We start from the raw sequence: 20,394 nt of genomic DNA, 5'->3' as shown, positions 1-20,394 counted from the left end.
CTTCCATGCATACAGAACATAAGGCATCAATTCTCACAGATGCTTGCAGCAGGTGGATCAAAATGTGACCCAGCATTTATTTTCACTGGCGGCTGAAAGTTCAGGTCCTTGAATCAACTTACCAGATTGGCTTATGGAAGTCTGTCTGAGGTGAGAAATGGTAGCACAACAAGGGAGGCTGTGAGACTAGTATTAAAGACATCCGCTCACCCCCCCCCCCGGCCGTTTTTCCATAGAAAACAAAACTGCCTCAAAGGAGCCCAACTCTAATTGTATGCACAATCTTCCTGTCCTTCACAGGTTTCCACAGGTTTTCTTTCTTTGGGTTTTGGCCATTATGTCAAAAGACATACCTTTTTATTTCCCTGGGAGCATTGGTCCGCTGTTTCAGACATGCTTCCTTACACCCACCATATCTCCATATCAGAAAACACGACCAAGCAAGCAATCCAACCGTCATAATTGCCACCAGTGTAAAGATGAACGGAACATACCAATTATCAGAACGGAATGTGTTGACTGATGTGTATACAATGGTCAGACCTTTCTTTGGCTGTATGGGGGGGAGGGAGAGGGAGAGGGGGAGAGAGAGAGAGAGGAATCTCTGAAACCATTTTAGTTTTGATGCAGTGCATGGGAAATCCAAGCTAAATCTCAACAACAACACAAGACACTGTAGGATGGCTCTGGGGGAGTGTGATTAAGACTAACTAAAAGAATGTGCCTGGGGGTGGGAAACTATTCAGAACACAAAAATGACATGTCAGGAGTGTTTAAATAGGATAATCTACACTAAGAACGGAATTTCAAGTCATGAGGAACATGCAATAAAATGTGTATATAAAGACACTGCAGAAACTAAGGCATTGTTGTTGATGCACAATTCAAAGTGTTGGTGCTGACTTTTAAAGCCCTAAATGGTCTTGGTCCTGTATACCTAAAGGAGCATCTCCACCACCATCATTCAGCCTGTGAGAAGTGAAGTTACAAGGAACCAGGCAGAGGGCCTTCTCGGTACTGGTGCCTGCCTTGTGGAATGCCCTCCCATCAGATGTCAAGGAAACAAACAACTATCTTACTTTTAAAAGACATCTGAAGGCAGCCCTGTTTAGGGAAGTTTTTAATGTTTAATGTTGTACTGTGTTTTTAATATTTGGTTGGTAGCTGCCCAGAGTGGCTGGGAAAACCCAGCCAGATGTGCGGGGCATAAATAATAAATTATATTATTATTATTATTATTATTATTATTATTATTATTATTCTGTACAGATTTGTTTTTTTCTGCCTCGCTCCCCCTGCTCATATCCCAAGCCTACAGAGAAGGGATACAGAATGAAGAGCACTTACTGATTGCATGATCAAACTCCTCCCAGTCCACTGGCCTAGCACAGCCTTCACAAGGGATGGATGGATCTGTCATTTTTGGCTTCTTCCAATATCTCATTTTCCCCTCCTTCAAATCTTAAATTGAGTTTGCCCCCATTCTTTCATCACTTCAAAATTATTATTTTTAAGTTTACAGGAAAACACATTTTTGTGCCCGATTTCCCCTAGTACAATGATATTTTTGTGTTATTTTGACTAATATACACATTTTTTTGTCTGCGCTTTTCAAAATGTAAGCATTTATCTTTGCATTTTCTGGGTGGAGAGCTGCGCTGCAATATTTGGAGAAGCACAAATGCTGAAAGATAGCTGCCTTTTGGTTCATGTATCGGTTCAGGAAATGTGAATTAGCCAGGTTTGCATAGAAACTGGATGAGCTTTCTCCTCCATCCCTAGCCTTTAAAGATAGGCAGAGGGGGTATACCTAACATTTCTGTGCAGCTATGAGAGTTGTGCCTTCCTATTGTGACATAGCTAGCAAGGCCACAAAAAGGAATATTGGGGGAAAGGTTGAGTCAGGGGACCAGATTGAAAATCTGGGCAGCTGCTAAATGATTTCAGGTGGGCAGGTGGGTTGGGGGAGTCCTCCTGGAATTCAAGCATAGTACCAACATCACTAGTCCTGAATGTTGTTTGATAAAGAGCTTTAACAAAGTTTGTTCAAAGCCATTGTGTCAAACACTGCTAAAATTGACACCTCCCAAAGGGCTGAAAACTCAAGGAGGTTACTTCCAATTTGGCCATTCTGCAGCTAATCCCCCTCTGGGATTTCTACATTCTGCTTTTAACCAATTAAGGAATACATTCCTTTTTAATTTTATGCTCAAGTTAGCAACCAAATAAACAGAAGTATTCAAGGCTGTCCTTTCGTGAGATTTGGCAGCCTGTCTGAGGCCGACGCTGTGGCAAAAGTGTCCCCCTCCATCTCCGCTATAGTCATCTTGCTGTGGGCTCTCTGTTGCATTCGCTGAACAAAGCCACAAGTGTGGCTGACAGCCAGTATATTGAGTGGCTCTGAACAGCCTCCTGACTTTTAATAAGAGGGAAGAGTCAATTTGAGTTGTTCCCCACACCTGCACTTGCCAGGCGGGATTGCAAAAGCAGTAAGAGTTTGACTTGTTATCTTTAAAACAAACATATCCTTCACTCCCCCATGCAGCTCCCCACCCCAGGGAAAGAAAGTTTGTTAACTGCATCTTCTGTAACTAATTCAGTCTTCTGAACAATGAGACCCAGGCCCTTTCTTTTTTGGATTTCTTATAATATCAGTAATTCAAAGCAAAGTACTATGGGAAGGCAGGGGGTTGGATTTGAGTAGTTTTTATTCAGAGTAGACCCATTGAAATTAATGGACCTGAGTTAGTCAAGGCCATTCATTTTAATACACTGACTTTGGGGCTGGATCTACACATGGGGGTGGGAATGCTATAATTAAGTCATAAATTAGATGCCTGATTACCATCTTCCAAAGCAAACTACTCTATTCTGAACTTAGAAATGAAAAGCATAATGCTGGTGGTCAACAAAAGAGGTTTAAAAACTGTCTCAAGGCAAAAAAAAATATAAAATGTAGTATAAACACTGGCCTGCAAGTGCTCCAGTTGAAGAACAGCCTTTACCAAAGATGTCATGGGCTTTGAAGACACACAAACTCAGGATGCAAGGGAGAAACGTGCTAAGAGGAAGGCACATTTGGCAAACCCTCACCATGATCAACATCCCACCGGAAACCTATCTCCCCACTGTGGAAGGACATGTGGATCCAGAACTGGCCTCCACAGTCACTTACGGACTCACTGTTAAAACTGTGGTTATGGAAGACAATCTTACTCGGCTGTGAGTGGTTGCCAAAGAAGACGAGACAGCCATAGGTTTCTCACCAATGGGTAGCATTTTTCCCACTGGACACCTGTTTGTTTCAATTGGTCTTTGCTAAACGCAAAGAACTACTTACATCAAAATATGGCGTTGTTGTTGGAGGAATCTGGGTTCTAACCACAGAAACATCTATCAGGACTGTTCCTGTCATAGCTTTGGAGACAGAGTTATTGTACAAGTTGTCATCTATAATGTGAACCACAAGATGATACTGGGTCTGCATATCCATTCTATCTTCAAAGTCGAAAGGGCTTTTCACAATCAGTCGCGGTGAACTGGACCCTCGAATTGGGTCAAAACCAAAATGGTTACCACCATTTCCTTTGTGTGAAGAACAGAAAGAGAGATTAGAATGCCTCTAAATGCCTCTAAATTTTATCTTATCTCGGGTGTATTTTTATACAAAAAGGCTTACAACGAATGCACTTTTAGTGCTATCACCAATGGCAATAACGGTACCTTTTAATTATTTTCTTTTGTCTGTATATACGGGCTTTCTCTTTTGAAGTACGCAACATTCAGTAAAGCATTGATTTTAAGAATGATGATGATAATGGTTCCTTTTAAAATGAATATTCATAAAAGATGCACATTTGAAAAGCAGAAGTCAAACAAAGGTACAAACTAGGCAGGGAATTGTTCTTCCCGCTTGAGAGTATCAGTGGTTACGATGGCCTGAGAGGCATTACAGTGTACTACAATTTCATGGAACTAATCCTGTGTACACACCAAACATTTAAAGCATGCCTCCCCCACCCGACAAGAATCTTGGGAACCATGGTTTCTTAAATGGTGCTGGGAACTGTAGCTCTGTGAAGGCCGAACTACAGTTTCCAGGATTCTTTGAGGAAAGCCATGAGTTTATGAAGCCCGAGAACCTATGCCCTTAACCATCCATAACCCAGAAATCAACAAATGATGTTTCTTCTCCCACCAGCACATATCCATGCCAGAAAAGGTTCCACTTATTGCATTCCTACATGACTCTTGCACAACTCTTCAAAGCACAGAGCCTCTCCGTTTGGTGGTTAGGGTGGAGACTGCAACCCTAGCTAAGCCCAACGAGGTTTGGAAAGTGTTGTTCCACATCAAAAACCATAAGGAGACATTTCGTGATGCGAGAACTTTTACCGGAAACAATCTCAAACCGCATTGAAGTATCAGCAGAGTCTCTATCGTGGCAGGTAAGCCGAAAGCTGTTTATATTTGTTCCTGGGGAGGTGCTATCAAGCACTGTTGCTCTATAGGTAAGGGGTGTGCATAGGGGGGCTTCATCATTCTCTTCTCTGATATCTATTGTCACCTATTAAAAGAAACAACAGCAAATCAAGAGAATCATAGACAAAAGGGGCCCACAGAAGAGTGCTGAAGGGGGCATGGCTCATCTACCGTTGCTAACAGGATCTAACGCCCTGGAAGAAAGACTGTCACAAGACATAGCGGTGTCTACTGGCTCAGAGGAGATAAAAGGGAATGAGACGATTCATGGAGGATGAGTCTGTCAAGGCAGTGGGGCTCACTGTAATGACTCTCCCCATATGAACCAACCCACACCCTGCAATCAATGCCTGAGGCCCTCCATGAGAGGTCCAGAGGGTGGCAACATGAGTACAGGGCCTTTTCTGTGGTGGCTCCCCACTTGCGGAATGCTCTCCCCAGGGAGGCTCACCTGGTGCCTTCATTACGTATCTCTTGGCACCAGGCAAAAACATTCTTCTTCTCCCAGGCCTTTGGCTAATTAAACAATCTATGGCCTTTTAAACTGGGGGGTATTGCTTTTGTTTGTGTTTTTGTGTTTTTAATATTGTAAACCACACTGTGGTCCTTGGATGAATGACAGTATAGATATTTAAAAAGGTAAAGGTGCCCCTGACTGTTAGGTACAGTCACGGACGACTCTGGGGTTGTGCGCTCATCTCACTCTAAGGGAGTCGGTGTTTGTCCGCAGACAGCTTCTGGGTCATGTGGCCAGCATGACTAAGCTGCTTCTGGCGAACCAGAGCAGTGCACAGAAACGCCGTTTACCTTCCCACTGAAGCAGTACCTATTTATCAACTTGCACTTTGATATGCTTTCGAACTGCTAGGTGGGCAGGAGCTGGGACCAAACAATGGGAGCTCTCCCCGTCGCGGGGATTTGAACTGCCAACCTTCCGATTGGCAAGCCCTAGGCTCTGTGGTTTAGACCACAGCACTACCCACGTCCCTATAGATTATACTTATTAATTAAATATATAGATATTGTAATAATAATAATAATAATAATAATACCTCCCATTACCCGTGCTGCTGCTGTTTACTGGGGATGGGAAGAGGGAGGCAGTGGTGAGGTTTGGTGTTTGGCACCTCCATTCTGTTGCAGGTTCTACTCACATATTATAAACCAAAGGGTGGGAGGCAGGGGAATCGGCAATGTTCATTTACACAGAAAAGATCAAAACACCAAGCAAGCTGGAAATGCCAGACTCAGCCTAAGGGTTACTTGCCTTGGAGATGATGAATGGTTTCCCACCTGAAACATTCATGAGTAATCTCAGTAAGCTCATCTCTCAGAACAGCATTTGGATGAGAAACACTGTAACAATGCCCCCCCCGCCCCCCCCCCCGGGCAAGACACAGAAGCACACTAGAAAATTAAGATGCACGAGAAGAGTCTTCTGGACCAATCTAGCCCAGCATCCTCTTCTCCCAGTGGCCACCAGGTGCCTGCAGGAAGCCTGAAAGCTGGACATGAGCTCAGCTGCCTTTTTGCCCCCATCAAAGACATAATGCCTTTGTTAAGCAGCCAGGTGAAATATAGTCACTGGCTTGCCTCCACCTTGGGAAAACTGCTTTAATAATTCTCAAAGAGAATTGCTTCAGGAAGCTATTCCCCTACAGGTGTGGGGACTGAACAGCAGTAACGGTATTTTCCAGTTGTTTGCAAGCAAAGGAAAACCAAAAGTACCAGCACTCTTCCTTGATCTACTTGTGCGAGAAGCAGACAATGGCATTTGAAATAGTAAGGCATGGCTCTTAGCAGTTTTCACGATTATCTTTTTTTAAAAAGTAATTATAATTATTACAGGCTTAAAATGAAAGATGCTGGAGCTCAAGCCAGTCTGAAACAGAATCTTCTGACTTGGAAACCCTGAGGAACTGAGATCCGGTTGCATAATGAGCCCCTGTGGGCTAAAGGATGAGGAAAGCTCTCTGTACAACCTAATAGGCTCTCACTAGCAAGTCTACAGGTGCAGAAAACAGCAGTCCTTATCAATGCATAATATGGGAGATTCAGGGGACAGGAGCATGCTGCTTCTCTCACAGATTGGATGCATTCATCCAACACATTTAATATTCCAGAGCCACTGTGGACAAGGAAACACAGCCAAAGAGGTACTTCAGGGACCCTTCCCACATTTTAATGTGGGACAGCTGCTCTTCCAAGTGTCCTGTTTTACAAAGAACAGTCCTCCTGAAGGTGTCCTGTATCTGAAGTCCTGCCCAGTCCAAGTGATGGGAAAGAGTTTCTCCCTGAGTTTCCAGGGAGCTGCTGCCAGCCCGAGTAGACAGCACAGGGATCCATATCAGATCCTCCAAGTGTCCCTATTTTCCCGATGGACAGAAGCTGTCCCAGTTTCTGATTTGACCCCAGAATGTCCCGCTTCTCCTTAGGACATCCCTATTTTAATCGGAGAAATGTTGGAGAGTATGGCGTTATCCAAGCCCCCAAGCCATCTGAAGGCAGCCCAGTATAGAGAAGTTTTAAAATGTTTAATGTTTTATTATGTTTTTCTATATGTCAATGGGCCAGTATAAAAGTTGTTGTTGTTGTTTAGGACATTTCTGTTTTCATCCTATTTTCATCAGAGAACTGTTGGAAGGTGTGCCATATGGATGAAAGGTCCAAGCTGGTATATATCAGTTTCCTGCATTCCTCTGATACATTACACTTGGGGAGGGGCTGTTAATTTTAAAAAAACGCAGCATAGATGTATACATTTGTCCCAAGGTGAATTTTTGGTGTTAACTGAGCACCTGTATTTGACACCTATTCTGGTCGCTTCGCCTCTGCACTTCTAGATCACCCTAGGGCCAGGTCACTGCTTGGCTGACTGAACTCCATCTGCCCTCAGGGCCCATGACACCTGTAATTAGCTTATTTGCTTTGTAGCAGCATGTAGGAGACAGAGAGCGTTAGCAAAGTGCTACTGCTGCTGAGAAAATCAGTGCAGCTGAATTTTTCAAACCGTTTTTTAAATCACTGCAACAAAAGTCCACAAGCAACAGGGCATTGCTTAAGCAGAAACCTGCTCTCCAGAAGTTAGAGAAGAAGCTGCTCTGATCAAAGAAGGACAGAGAAACAGCAAGAGGCATTTTACACGACAGGTTACAGCTTCATCTCCTGTTGAAGCAGACTAATTGCAGCCTAAGTCCGTGTACTTTAATCACTGTTGCCTCTCCACCAGAAAAAAAGATGCATTTATGTAGGTAAGGAGAGTATAGTGGTACCTCTGGTTATGTACTTAATTCGTTCTGGAGGTTCGTTCTTAACCTGGAACTGTTCTTAACCTAAAGCACCACTTTAGCTAATGGGGCCTCCTGCTGCCGCCACACCACCGGAGCCCGATTTCTGTTCTCATCCTGAAGCAAAGTTCTTAACCCGAGGTACTATTTCTGGGCTAGTGGAGTCTGTAACCTGAAGCGTATGTAACCTGAAGTGTATGTAACCCGAGGTACCACTGTAAAAGCTTCTAAGACACTTTCTTTCCCCACCCAGTAAAATACTTCTTTAGTTTTTGTCCCCTGCCAAGCCAAAAGAGGCCCAGCAAGCCATGTATTCTGGCTTGCCAGGTACTTGACACACCTCTTTTGGGCAGCCTGCGACATCATTCATTTGAGCTTTGTTGGGCCACTGTACTAGTAGCTGGCTTAATGCATCCCACTGCAAGCAATTGTTTTCTTGGATTTATGCAACCTGTTCTGCTCTTTCACTATGCTGATTTCAGCCTCCTTGACTTCTGTGGGATTAATCCAAATCACCAAAATCAGGTCATCAAATTTAAGTAACAAATCTAAATACTTTGTGATGATTGCAGAAGCGGTGCAACTGAATTCTTATTCTTATTCTTATTACTACAGGGAGAAATGGAAAACCAACGAGAACAGTCTCTTTGCCTTAGGCACAATCTGCTGTTATGTGTTCCACATGCCCCCCCCCCGAAAATATATATTCTGTTGTACCTATCATTATTACACCCTAGTGTTACAGAAGAAAGTGCTGCAAGCTTGTAATTTATAATCAATGAATGAGCTTTCTGTGTTACAATAATCCTATGCTTGTAGGTGTTAATTAAAATGTTCCCAGCAGCTAGGGACAGAACAGTCGTACAGAGACATGCTCAACAGATGAGCCGCTGGCTTGCGGTGCCTCCGTTGCAACAGCCAGCAGCTCCAGCTGCCCCCAGCTGTGACCAGGACATCCAATGCTAACTGTCATGACTTTGCATGACAGAAAGGGGGACTGGCATATAGAGCCACGCCTTCCTCTCTAGATGAGGAAGGGGAGGTCATTGCTCATTTCTGATACACTTGTGTTTTTATACTGAAGCCCCTCATGCTGTAATTTGGGGTGTCAACTCCAATGTCTCTTTCCTCATGACCCACTGAGAACCCTAGCCCAAAATGGAGCTTTTCATATTTCCAGAGTTCAGAGCTTTCCTGGTCTGCCTTGATGCTTGGCACACAGCCACAGGGTGCTTTTGAAAGGTGGCCCCTTCTCGGCTAAGTGGTGTCTAGCAGCCCCCCCTCTAGGGCCCGGAGGGGGGAGAGTGCGGTCTCCAAAGGCTGATTGATCACCAAATGAGTGATATTTATGGAATACAGTTTATCTACATTGTAATATTGCAAACAGTTTTGCCTAACAATTTAATTTGGAAGGTACTGATTCAATAAAGCTCGAAAGAAAGGTTTGGACAATTAATGATTGGGAGTTCCTGTGCCATTAAACTTCAGATAACAGACTTGGACAACATTCCAGATTGGAATGGAGTTAGAGGAACTGATAAAAAGACAGTTGGAAAAATATATACTAATAAAGCTGTACTCGATGGATGAAAGTACATGATTGAGAATCGTGGACCCAGGGACGGAGAATTATAAAGCGTCAAAATCAAGATGTGGAAAATATGGACACAACAAGGCGAGGCAGAACTGAGATGTGGAGATATGCTTCAGATATCCAGACCATGGGGAGATCCGAAAAATTAATAATTATAATTTGGACTATAATTTGGTCTTTTTTATTTTAGTTTTTTATTTTAATTAGAGTATTATGATTGGATATATTAATTGGATGTTTTTTATTGGAAAATCAATAAAAATATTTTTTTTAAAAAAAAGAAAGGTGGCACCTTCTCGTCTCCACTAATCCACATGGGACAGACACCTTTAGCAAGATGGGGCTAGAGCTCTTCTGAAAGTTGTTTTCCGGTTACTTTGGCTTCACAGGATACCAGACCAGATTATTGCAAAGAGCTTTTTGGTGGTAAGATCTAGTGATCTTTGTGTAATTGCCTCCATATCACTCACCTGGTAATCCATCCTTCCCTACTCTTAGTTGTTTCATCTGTTCCCTTGCACCCCTGCATCTGCCTCTACCCTCTGCAACCCTTTAAGACGGCCTTCCATTTTTTGACATTATCATTCTTCGTCCATGACTTCCTTGCCTCCTTTTCAAGACAGAGCTTCACGTGATGCATGGGGCTACCACATAAAAAAACACCCCTTCTGTTGAATTCTTTCCAACAGCCCATAATTTGTGATAAGAACATAAGTCCAGCATACTGTTCTCACAGTGGCCTACCAGATGCCTGTGGGAGCCCTGAGACTTTAGTCTCAATCCAATCCCGCCTTGAAAAGATATCTAAATTGGTGGCCATTACCATATTTTGTGGCACAGAATTCCAGAGTTTAATTTACCTTTCCTTCTTTTCTAAAAGAAATGCTATTTTTACTGCTCAGCACTACATGCCTAGTCATTAAATAAGTTCCTTTGGGGTATGTGATATGAGTGTTTTGCTCTCTGGTCATGTTGATGGTTTGACTTGGAAGAAGCAGTGAAAACAAAGGTGAGGCCCACCTTGGACCTTTGGAGTTCATAAAATGGTGCGGCAAAGGCACAAGAGTTTCTTTACATTGGTATCCTATGAAATAAAATGGTTTGCATGACACCCGCCTGCCTTTGATTTTCCCATTCTAGTGGTCCGATTGCCCATAATTCAGCTACTATAGAAAGGAAAGTTAAAAGAACTGGCTGGATAATGTTCATAAGAAAAATGGTTAACTCAGACTTACTACAGTACTAGCAGTTCTAGGATGAAACAGATCACAGTCAACAGCTTCAATGATCAGTTTGTACTGCTGGACAGATTCGTAGTCTGGTTCTGTTATCAGTTCTATCACTCCAGACACTGGATCCAACCAGAATATCTCAACGGGGTAAAAAATGCCTCCATGGCCTATTCTATAGGTCACACAGTCTGATGGGTAGTCTTCATCTGTGGCAGTTACTTGTCCAACTTTATAGTGAGCTGTAAGAAGACAGTGGTGTTTTACAAGTGCTAATTTTCAGACTTGATTTCATTTACCTGGAATTAATGTAGTAGTGACTAAGTGGAGCCTCTCCTTTTTCAACAGTGAAAGCCGAGCGCTCAGAAAATGAGCCTATTACTGTGCTGCTTTTGTAAGGCTTATTAGCAATCCCTTCTTATTTAGCCATATAACAGGGCAAAAATGACACAAACAGGAGCTCCTTAATTACCTCACAATGAGTACAAGGCATAAGCTGCATTTATCGCTGTTGGGATGAGACTGCGGCGTAATTGACCATTAAATTCTTCTCCAATTGGATTTCTTTTCTCTACAAAAGACTCTAGGGGTGCATCTTTCCCTGAACTAGTTGTGTGGCACTTTGTTTACAGGCAAAGGAGAGAACTCAAAGGTGAGTGGTGGGCGAAGAGGAAGGATCCACGTGTCGCTAAATATGGAGATCAGCTGTGCCTCTTGCACACATCAATGCTGTTAATTTATATAATAATAATAAAATAAATAATAATAATAATAATAATAATAATAATAATAATAATAATAATAATATATTTATACCCCGCCTTCCACGGCCAGAGCCGGGCTCAGGGTGGCTAACACCAATAAAATCACGGTAAAAACATAAAAGGGGAGAGAGAGAGAGAGAGAGAGAGAGAGAGAGAGAGAGAGAGAGAGAGAGAGAACCAATTTAAAATACAGGTTAAAATGGAATTTAGAATGCAGCCTCATTTTAAAGTAGCCAATAAATCAAGACCATAAGGGGAGGGAAACATAAAGGTCAGACTGAGTCCAAAGGCCAGGCGGAAAGATGTCAAGTCCCACAGGGCCCTAGTCTCTTGTGACAGAGGGTTCAACCAAGTTGGGGTCAGTACTGAAAAGGCCCTGGCCCTAGTTAAGACCAATCTAACGACCTTGCGACCTGGGACCTCCAAAATGTTGTCATTTGTGGACCTTAAGGTCCTCCGCAGGGCATACCAGGAGAGGCGGTCCTGTAGGTATGTGGGTCTTAGGCCGCATATAGTGTACTGCTTAATAAATAGCCCTAAAATGTCACAAAACAAGGACTCCCAGGATAATATTTGTATTCCCTAACAGGAATTGAGGTGGATTAAACAACTGTGGGTTCAGATTCAATGGCTTGGGTAAAAGATGGACTTAAGTTGTCCCCCTACCCTTGGCTGTTGCATTTGGCTCTGGCCATACCATCAGACCAGCAGCTCTCTGGCTCTTCCTCCTAAACCCTCTGTTGAAGGACCCATTTGCCTATGCTTTGTTGCCTGTCCTGGCCTCCCTAAACTGCTCTGCTTCCTCAGGTGCCATGGAGGATGCTATCCCATCTGCAGTGCTAAAGTACGATTCAGTTGTCAGCCGAAACAGCTTTTGTACGTGGAATGGGGAGGAATTCCAGCTTGTCTTTCAAGCTGCAAAATGTTTTGTATCTGGCCCCTGGTTTCTATCCTACCTCCCATACATAGGTCTCCGCCTCTTTGCCACATCTTCATCAGATCTCAGCAAGTTGCTGCCGCCATTGTCCTTGTCCCGCAGTGTCCTTTTAAATGTTCAGAGCAATGGAACATAATAAGGCTGAAAGGAGCCCAGACCAACGGCAGGAGGAGATGCTGACCGATTAAAATCTGAGGTCCATAGGCGAGACCCACATGAGTCCAGCCTGGGACTTCTGAAATAGCTTGCCTAGTGTTCCTGTAAATGCAGCAAGCAGATGCCAAGTAGTGACTAGCTAACGTGGTTCTGTTTATTAGTGAACTGTTTTAAAACAGCTGCCCCAGTTGCCAGTTCATTTCCAGCCCCAATTCAAGGGTTCACATTAGTGCTCCAACTCCTAAATGTCTTAGGCCCCCAACACTTAAAAGATCACCTCCTTCACTCTTAAGGTGTTAAGATCAGCAGAGGGGGGCCATTTTGGTTGTTCCACTAGCCTCAGAAGCTCTGGGAGAGGGTATTCTCTATGGTAATCCCCAAGTTGTGGAACTCATTCACCACAGAGATGCATCTGGCACCTTCATTACATATGTTTGAAGGACACAATTCCCAGTATGTTTCCGGGCACAATTCAAAGTGTTGGTGCTGACCTTTAAAGCCCTAAACAGCCTCGGCCCAGTATACCATCGCTCAGACCGGCCACTGAGATCCAGTGCCGAGGGCCTTCTGGCAGTTCCCTCACTGCGAGAAGCGAAGTTACAGGGAACCAGGAAGTGGTGAATTATTGTATTTTAATATTTTACTGGAAGCTGCCCAGAGTGGCTGGGGAAGCCCAGCCAGATGGGTGGGTTATAAATTATTATTATTAATAATAATAATAATTATATAGCTTTCAGCAAATACACACCTCAAGCATCAAAAGCCAGGTCAAAGAGGTGCACCTCAGTACCCACCTAATTTCTAGAATAGTAAGTTGTTTGAAACTGCCTATAATATTGTGTTTTAATTGTAAACTGACCCAGAACTTAAGGGTGGGCAAAGGAGAAGAGGAGGAAAAAAGAAATGTTTCCACTACCTTTTATGTCTACAAAGCCTGAGCTGAAACCTTTGCAGTCAGACAAAAGGTGTCCACTACTGGGCCTTGGTTCTGCTAACAAAGTGTGTAGCATAGGAATATGCCTTACAGTGGTACCTCGGGTTAAGTACGGACCTACAGAACGAATTAAGTTCTTAACCTGAAGTACCACTGTACTAAGAGTTTCTCTCATTTCCACATCGTAACTCTGTTAAACATAATAGAAAGCCGATACTTTTACGTGGGTATGAAATTAACCTTTCAATAAAGCATAAAAAGCTAACCTGAGCACTTCTCAAGCTCGAGTTTAAAATAGAGCCATTATGAAGGCTCCTGAAAGGCTGCCAACTTTTCTCCTTGAAAAACTACTGTAAGCGAATTGCATTTCCCTCATGGCTTCCGGCACAATGTGATTGAGCTTTTCCGTTTATGATGAAGCTGTTTCAGATCTTTTTAAACAAGATGGGGAGGTGGTGGTTAAAAGGAAACTAATTTCATGTGTGTGTGCCTTTTTCTTTTGCTGTCAGCAGCGGATCCGTGTATGTGTCAAACTTCATCAGAGAAAATTACTTTAAATATTTCAGATTGCTGTATTGTGTTCAAATTATATGGTTACCAAGACCCCATACAAGGCAATTTTGTACTAATGCAAAATAAATAAATAAATGCAGCTCGTTCTTTTGGCCTTTTTATGGGCACTGCTATAAAGGAAGTTATAGCATCGTGGTGTTCCTGTATTTTTTTTATTTTCACCTACCTGATTTCCACCCTCCCTCAACTGATTCAAGTCAATGCCCATTGCTATAGCTCAGTGGTACACAGGTCACAAACTCTGCAAACAGAAGGCTCTATGTTTGATCCCCCACATCTCCAGCTAGCAACAGTTTAGTAGCTGGTGAAAGAAAAGACCTTTGCCTGAGACCTTGGAGAGCTGCTGCCAGTCAAAGTTGACAATATTGGTGGCCTGGGTGGAGAAATATGACGCCTTCCTATGACTAATGACAATGGTATCCAGTTCAAATTTCAAGTCAAGGCCAGTAAAAGTGTGAATAATTATGGATAATTATGAGCAGGTGACAACCTTCCTTCCTTCTTTCTTTCCTTCCTTCCTTCCCATAATTTCTATTCCATGCCTTCAATGTGATTTTATGTTCCAAAGGTGACTAATAATAAGCAAGAAACAATAAGAGTATAATTTTTAAGAAATAGAAAATAATAAAATAAACCATACACACTAACACAGAGAACTGCAATTTTTATAATTTTATAATTACAGTGTCACAATTATCACAGTATAATGATCATTGCCATGTTATGACTTAATTTCTCTTTATTTTGAGCTTCTGGTTCAAGTTTAGTACAGCAGCTCTCGTGCTATGCTCAAGTTTTGCTTTATTTGTTGTGTCTTTATTCGTATGCTTCTCTGAGCTTTTTTTATAAGGCAAAACGGTTAATATATTTTACTTAATTTTAAAAAGGAACAATCAAATATTGTGACGTACCTCCAGCTGTTTCAGGAACAACAAACGCATAATCTGCTTCACTAAATGCCGGCCCAAATTCATTGACAGGTAAGACTTCCACAATTATCGTAGCAGTTACTAATAAAAGAACAAGCAGACCAGCATTTTCCAAGTATTAACCTGAGAATTCACCCAGCTGACAGCAAATAGGAAAACAACCAACAGGAGAGTAAATTGAATCAAGAGGCCCTGGTCTTCATTATGTCAGAGGGAGCCAGTGTGTTGGTTAGAGTGCTGGACTAGGACTTGGGATACCATAGTTCAATCCAAACTGGAGCACGAAATCACTGTGCTGCAAAGGGTTGTTGCAAGAATAACATGGAGAAGGGAGAACCATATATATCACTTTGAGCTCCTTGGACAAAATATGGGATCCAGGTGTAATGATAAATAAATACTAAGCTATGGCCAGTATTTCATTCCCAGAATCAAGGCAAAGTGGTCCTCAAAAGTGCCACTTACTATTTCATGGTCCTAGTGAGAGATTTTACTTTCTTGGGCCCCATGATCACTGCAGATGGAGACAGCAGTTACGAAATTAATAGGTGCCTGCTTCTTGGGAGAAAAGCGATGACAAACCTAGACAGCATCTTAAAAAGCAGAGACATCACCTTGCTGGCAAAGGTCTGTACAGTTAAAGCTATGGTTTTCCAAGTAGTGATGTATGGAAGTGAGAGCTGGACCATAAAGAAGGCTGATCGCCGAAGAATTGATGCTTTTGAGTTATGGTGCTGGAGGAGACTCTTGAGAGTCCCATGGACTGCAAGAAGATCAAACCTATCCATTCTTAAGGAAATCAGCCCTGAGTGCTCACTGGAAGGACAGATCCTGAAGCTGAGGCTCCAATACTTTGGCCACCTCATGAGAAGAGAAGACTCCCTGGAAATGACCCTGATGATGGGAAAGATGGAGGGCACAAGGAGAAGGGGACGACAGAGGATGAGATGGTTGGACAGTGTTCTCGAAGCTACTAACGCAGTGGCGTAGCGTGGGTTGTCAGCACCCGGGGCAAGGCAAGTAATTTGCGCCCCCTAACCCGTGGATTTTAGCACTCAAGTCTCTTCCACTAGATTAGCGCCCCCCCCCCCGATGTTGCGGCCGGTGCGGCCGGCCCCCCCCCTGCGCTCCCCACGCTACGCCACTGTACTAACATGATTTTGACCAAACTGTGGGATGCAGTGGAAAAAAGGAGTGCCTGGCATGCTCTGGTCCATGGGGTCACAAAGAGTTGGTCACGACTAAACGACTAAACAACAACAACAAAGGTTCCAAACCTAAAGCTGGGGCAAGGTGGGGAGGCCCTAAGAAGACATAGAGAAAAGATGGATTCCCCACACAAGAATCTCAAAGGAGGACATGGTCAGAAGAGCAAAAGGCATGGCATGCTAAGAAACACTTGGATTCTTACTAAAATTCTCACCTGTGTGTGATGGATTTGCATCATCAAAAACAGAGAGAGTCATTTCATGGGTGCTGCCAACTGCAAGATTCCGTGGGTCTTCATAGTCCAAATATTGTGTTACCTTCCAACACAGCAAGTGTGAACAATTAAACCAAGCAGCATAATATCAAAGGCAGGTTGAAGCTCGTGCATATTTCAGATTAACAGTTAAATATATCTCACTTTTCCTGTTAGAAATGCAGATGCAACTATGGATAAGACTCAACCAGGGGCAATTTCACACTTGGAGGACTGCGATTTGGTGCACCCTGCTAGAAAGAGCACTTGGCTCCAGTTTCCGTAGGAATGCAGAACTGAAAAGAAGTATGTGCTGGTCCTACCCATCACCTGGAGGATGAAAGGCTCCTGGGTTGTCTGTGTGTGCGTGTATGAATCTTGGGAGCTTGAATGCGGAACGGAGTTTGTTTTATTATTACAAGCTGTTACTTGTAAACTGCCTTGAGAATCATTTGATTGGAATGCAGGGTCTAAACCACCAGGTCCAGATGGCATGATGGCATCCACCTGAGAGTTCCCAGAGAACTCATGTGAAATTGCTGATCCAGTAACAAAAGTATGTATTTGTCCCTAAGATCAGCTTCCATACCTGACAACTAGAAAATGGCAACGAAATGCTATTTTAAAAGTGTGGTGGTGGGGGGGAACATGGGGGATCTTGGAAATTACAGGCCAGTTTGCTTAAAAATAAAAAGGTGGATGCAAATATCATCATCACCACCACCACCTTATTCTCAAACTATGCATATTATTGGACAGTGGTGGACGGCCAGGAATGGTGCTAGCTCCCACTTACCACTCAGTGGCAAACCCAGGCTTGTTGCTGCATAACAAATAATAATAATTTTATTATTTATATCCTGCCCGCTTGGCTGGGTTTCCCCAGACACTCTGGGTGGCTTCCAGCAGAATATAAAAACATAATAAAACATTAAACGTTAAAAACTTTCCAATACTGGTCTGCCTTCAGATGTCTTCATAAAAAATATACTTATATTTATATAATATACTTATATTATATTTATATAATATACTTATATAATATTATAATAATATTACATTTATATAATGGTTACTTGTAATAAAACCTCAAACTGGTTTACAAAAAGAATAAGATTATCAATAAAAACTGTTAAAAACAAAATATTCAAAAATAGTAAGCTAAGGCCAGAAATTGGCTTGATTCTGCTGCAAAAGGGGGGGAGAGAACCCCACCATTGCCAGACTAAAGTTCGTGCATTTTACTAAAGGAATCTTTTCCCCAGCTATCCTAGGAGGTCCAGTAGCAGACATGAGCTCCCTCCTTTAGATCAGGTCAAACTAATTGTCCCTCCTGCCCAATATGGTTTATTCTGTTCTGCCTGGCTGACTAGAGTTTCAGACCTGCCATGGGCTTCTTTCACCTGGACTCGCCAGGGATCAAACCTGGGATGTTCTGCATGCAAAGCAGGCAATCTGCCACAGAGCTATGATGGATCCTCCCTTGTTCAGCTCTTGTGCCCTTGACTTGTCTTCTCCCACTTCTTCATTTACTCACCCGAATGGCATTTTTAGCACCTGGAACTTGTTCAAACAGCTTTCCAGCGCCAACCGGGCCACTGTTGGGTTCATAATGGAGTTCATCGGGGGGATTGTCCGTATCGTGACATCTGACATTAGCAACCACTGTATTGATCGCAATAACTTCTCTGCTGGTATATCTGATTAAAAGGAAGTCATCAAAATGTGACATGCTTGTACCAGAGACCTCAGTTTTCTTCTCTAAATGTCCATCAAATCAAAAGCCGTTAATTATAGCGCCTATCATTTTAAGACAACGTTCCACAAGGTGCACAGACTGGGAGAATCTGGATGTGTAACTTCACAAGGCACACTGCAATTTATACTAACTATAATCCGTCTGATTTTTTTTTATACCCAGTAGTTCAAGTGCAACCATGGCAGGAGTATAATGGAATCCTATTTTATAGTCCTATAACTGCACTGTCATGAATGCTTCTTTTAAACATGTTTGTAAGAGTCAATTCAATAGAAAGAAAAGACTTAACTTGACTACTTTTCCCTCGCATTTTTAGGGGGATTCCAATAAGATTTCCCTCTCTCTTAAGTGCTGCAGTGCTACTCACAAATTTTCAGGATAAAGGGAAGTGGGTTGAAGTCTCCTTAAAACAATACAGTGGTACCTCGGGTTACAGACGGTTCAGGTTACAGACTCCTCTAACTCAGAAATAGTACCTCGGGTTAAGAACTTTGCTTCAGGATGAGAACAGAAATTGTGTGGCACGGCGGCGGCGTGGCGGCAGGGCGGCGGCAGCAGGAGGCCCCATTAGCTAAAGTGGTACCTCAGGTTAAGAACAGTTTCAGGTTAAGAATGGACCTCCAGAACGAATTAAGTTCTTAACCCGAGGTACCACTGTATGTGCTGGCCAGTTGTGGCTGGTGCCCATTGGGACTTGTAGGGTGGTTAGGAAGGTCAACAGTAGGTGGAGCCAGAGGCAGACAGACAGAGGCGAGTAATTCTAGTTTTGCCCCTATCCTCCTGCCTGCTGAGTTCTACAAGGGCAACACTGAGGCTGCCTACATACTTCCCATTTTGCAGAGTGAAAAATCAGTTTCTCTCAACACACATCCTTGTATGTTGATGTTACTTGATGTAAAGGTAAAGGGACCCCTGACCATTAGGTCCAGTAGTGACCAACTCTGGGATTGCAGCGCTCATCTCACTTTATTGGCCGAGGGAGCTGGCGTACAGCTTCCGGGTCATGTGGCCAGCATGACTAAATTGCTTCTGGCGAACCAGAGCAGTGCATGGAAACACCGTTTACCTTCCCGTCGGAGCGGTACCTATTTATCTACTTGCACTTTGACGTGCTTTCAAACTGCTAGTTTGGCAGGAGCAGGAACCGAGCAATGGGAGCTCACTCCTTCGCGGGGATTCGAACCACCAACCTTCTGATCGGCAAGTCCTAGGCTCTGTGGTTTAACCCACAGCACCAGCGCAAACCCTCCCCTTGATTAGATTATGCATTTTAAAACCTTGCCCTTGCTATTGTGGTATATGCCCACCCATGTCATCATTGGTCAGGTATAGACACACAGCCATACACCCATTGCTGAGACAGCATGCATCTGTTTTCAAATAGGCTCACTGTGAGGTAATACAGCATCAATCTGCAATGAGCTTTTATTTTCAGAACTAGTTTGACAAGTGTTTTTCAGTGTGTATGTTTGTGTGTGTGTGCGTGCGCGCAATCAGTCTAAATCGGGCAAAGGCAAACTCTGGCCCTCCAGATGTTTGGGACTACACTTCCCACCTTCCTTGACCACTAGTCCTGTTAGCTAGGGATGATGGGAATTGTAGTCCCAAACATCTGGAGGGCCAGAGTTTGCCTATGCCTGGTCTAGACTGTGTGTGAACTAGGTAGGACAAAGCAATAATTTAGTTCCCACTGGTTCTAGAAGAAAAATGTGCATTTGCAGCCTGAGACTAAGGAAATGGAACCTCACAGGCAGTGCCACCAACTGGACTGCTTGTCAGAAAGATGGCAGGCAGGTGGGGGCTGCCTGCGGGCAGACTGAATAAGGTGGGGCAGGGCTCCATTTGCTCCAATGGCAAGGAATATTTCTTTGTCCCATTTGTTCAATTGTTGCCAATGAGCTTCTTTATATATTTTTGAACATCTATGTGAAGGAAAAGATATTACAGTGGTACCTCGCATTAAGTACTTAATTTGTTCCGGAGGTCCGTTCTTAACCTGAAACTGTTCTTAACCTGAAGCACCACTTTAGCTAATGGGGCCTCCTGTTGCTGCCGTGCCGCCGGAGCATGATTTCTATTCTCATCCTGAAGCAAAGTTCTTAACCTGAAGCACTATTTCTGGGATAGCAGAGTCTGTAACCTGAAGCGTATGTAACCTGTAGCGTATGTAACCCGAGGTGCCATCAAATGCCAACAGTGTCCTTCAGCTCTCTATATTGGACAAACAGGCCAGACCTTACGCCAAAGAATAAACGGACATAAATCGGACATCAGGAATCACAAGACAG

General features: G+C 43.3%; 1 protein-coding gene across 1 annotated transcript in view; it reads right to left on the bottom strand.

Annotated features, from left to right (window-relative positions):
- Positions 1-20,394, bottom strand: part of LOC310839483 (cadherin-related family member 3-like) — a gene marked incomplete at its 5' end in the record, with an annotated part of 45,541 nt that overhangs the window by 3,182 nt on the left and 21,965 nt on the right. The window contains 7 exons of the mRNA XM_083728112.1: positions 354-553; positions 3,341-3,585; positions 4,396-4,567; positions 10,599-10,834; positions 14,868-14,966; positions 16,309-16,411; positions 17,885-18,047. Coding sequence (XP_083584238.1) covers positions 354-553; positions 3,341-3,585; positions 4,396-4,567; positions 10,599-10,834; positions 14,868-14,966; positions 16,309-16,411; positions 17,885-18,047 — 1,218 coding nt within the window. The remainder of the gene's footprint in view (positions 1-353; positions 554-3,340; positions 3,586-4,395; positions 4,568-10,598; positions 10,835-14,867; positions 14,967-16,308; positions 16,412-17,884; positions 18,048-20,394) is intronic.

Source organism: Podarcis gaigeae, assembly GCF_964106915.1.
Source record: "Podarcis gaigeae genome assembly, chromosome: 2".
NCBI classification, from domain to species: domain Eukaryota; kingdom Metazoa; phylum Chordata; class Lepidosauria; order Squamata; family Lacertidae; genus Podarcis; species Podarcis gaigeae.
Note: the sequence above shows the minus strand (reverse complement) of the source record. Positions and strands in the feature narration are given on the sequence as shown.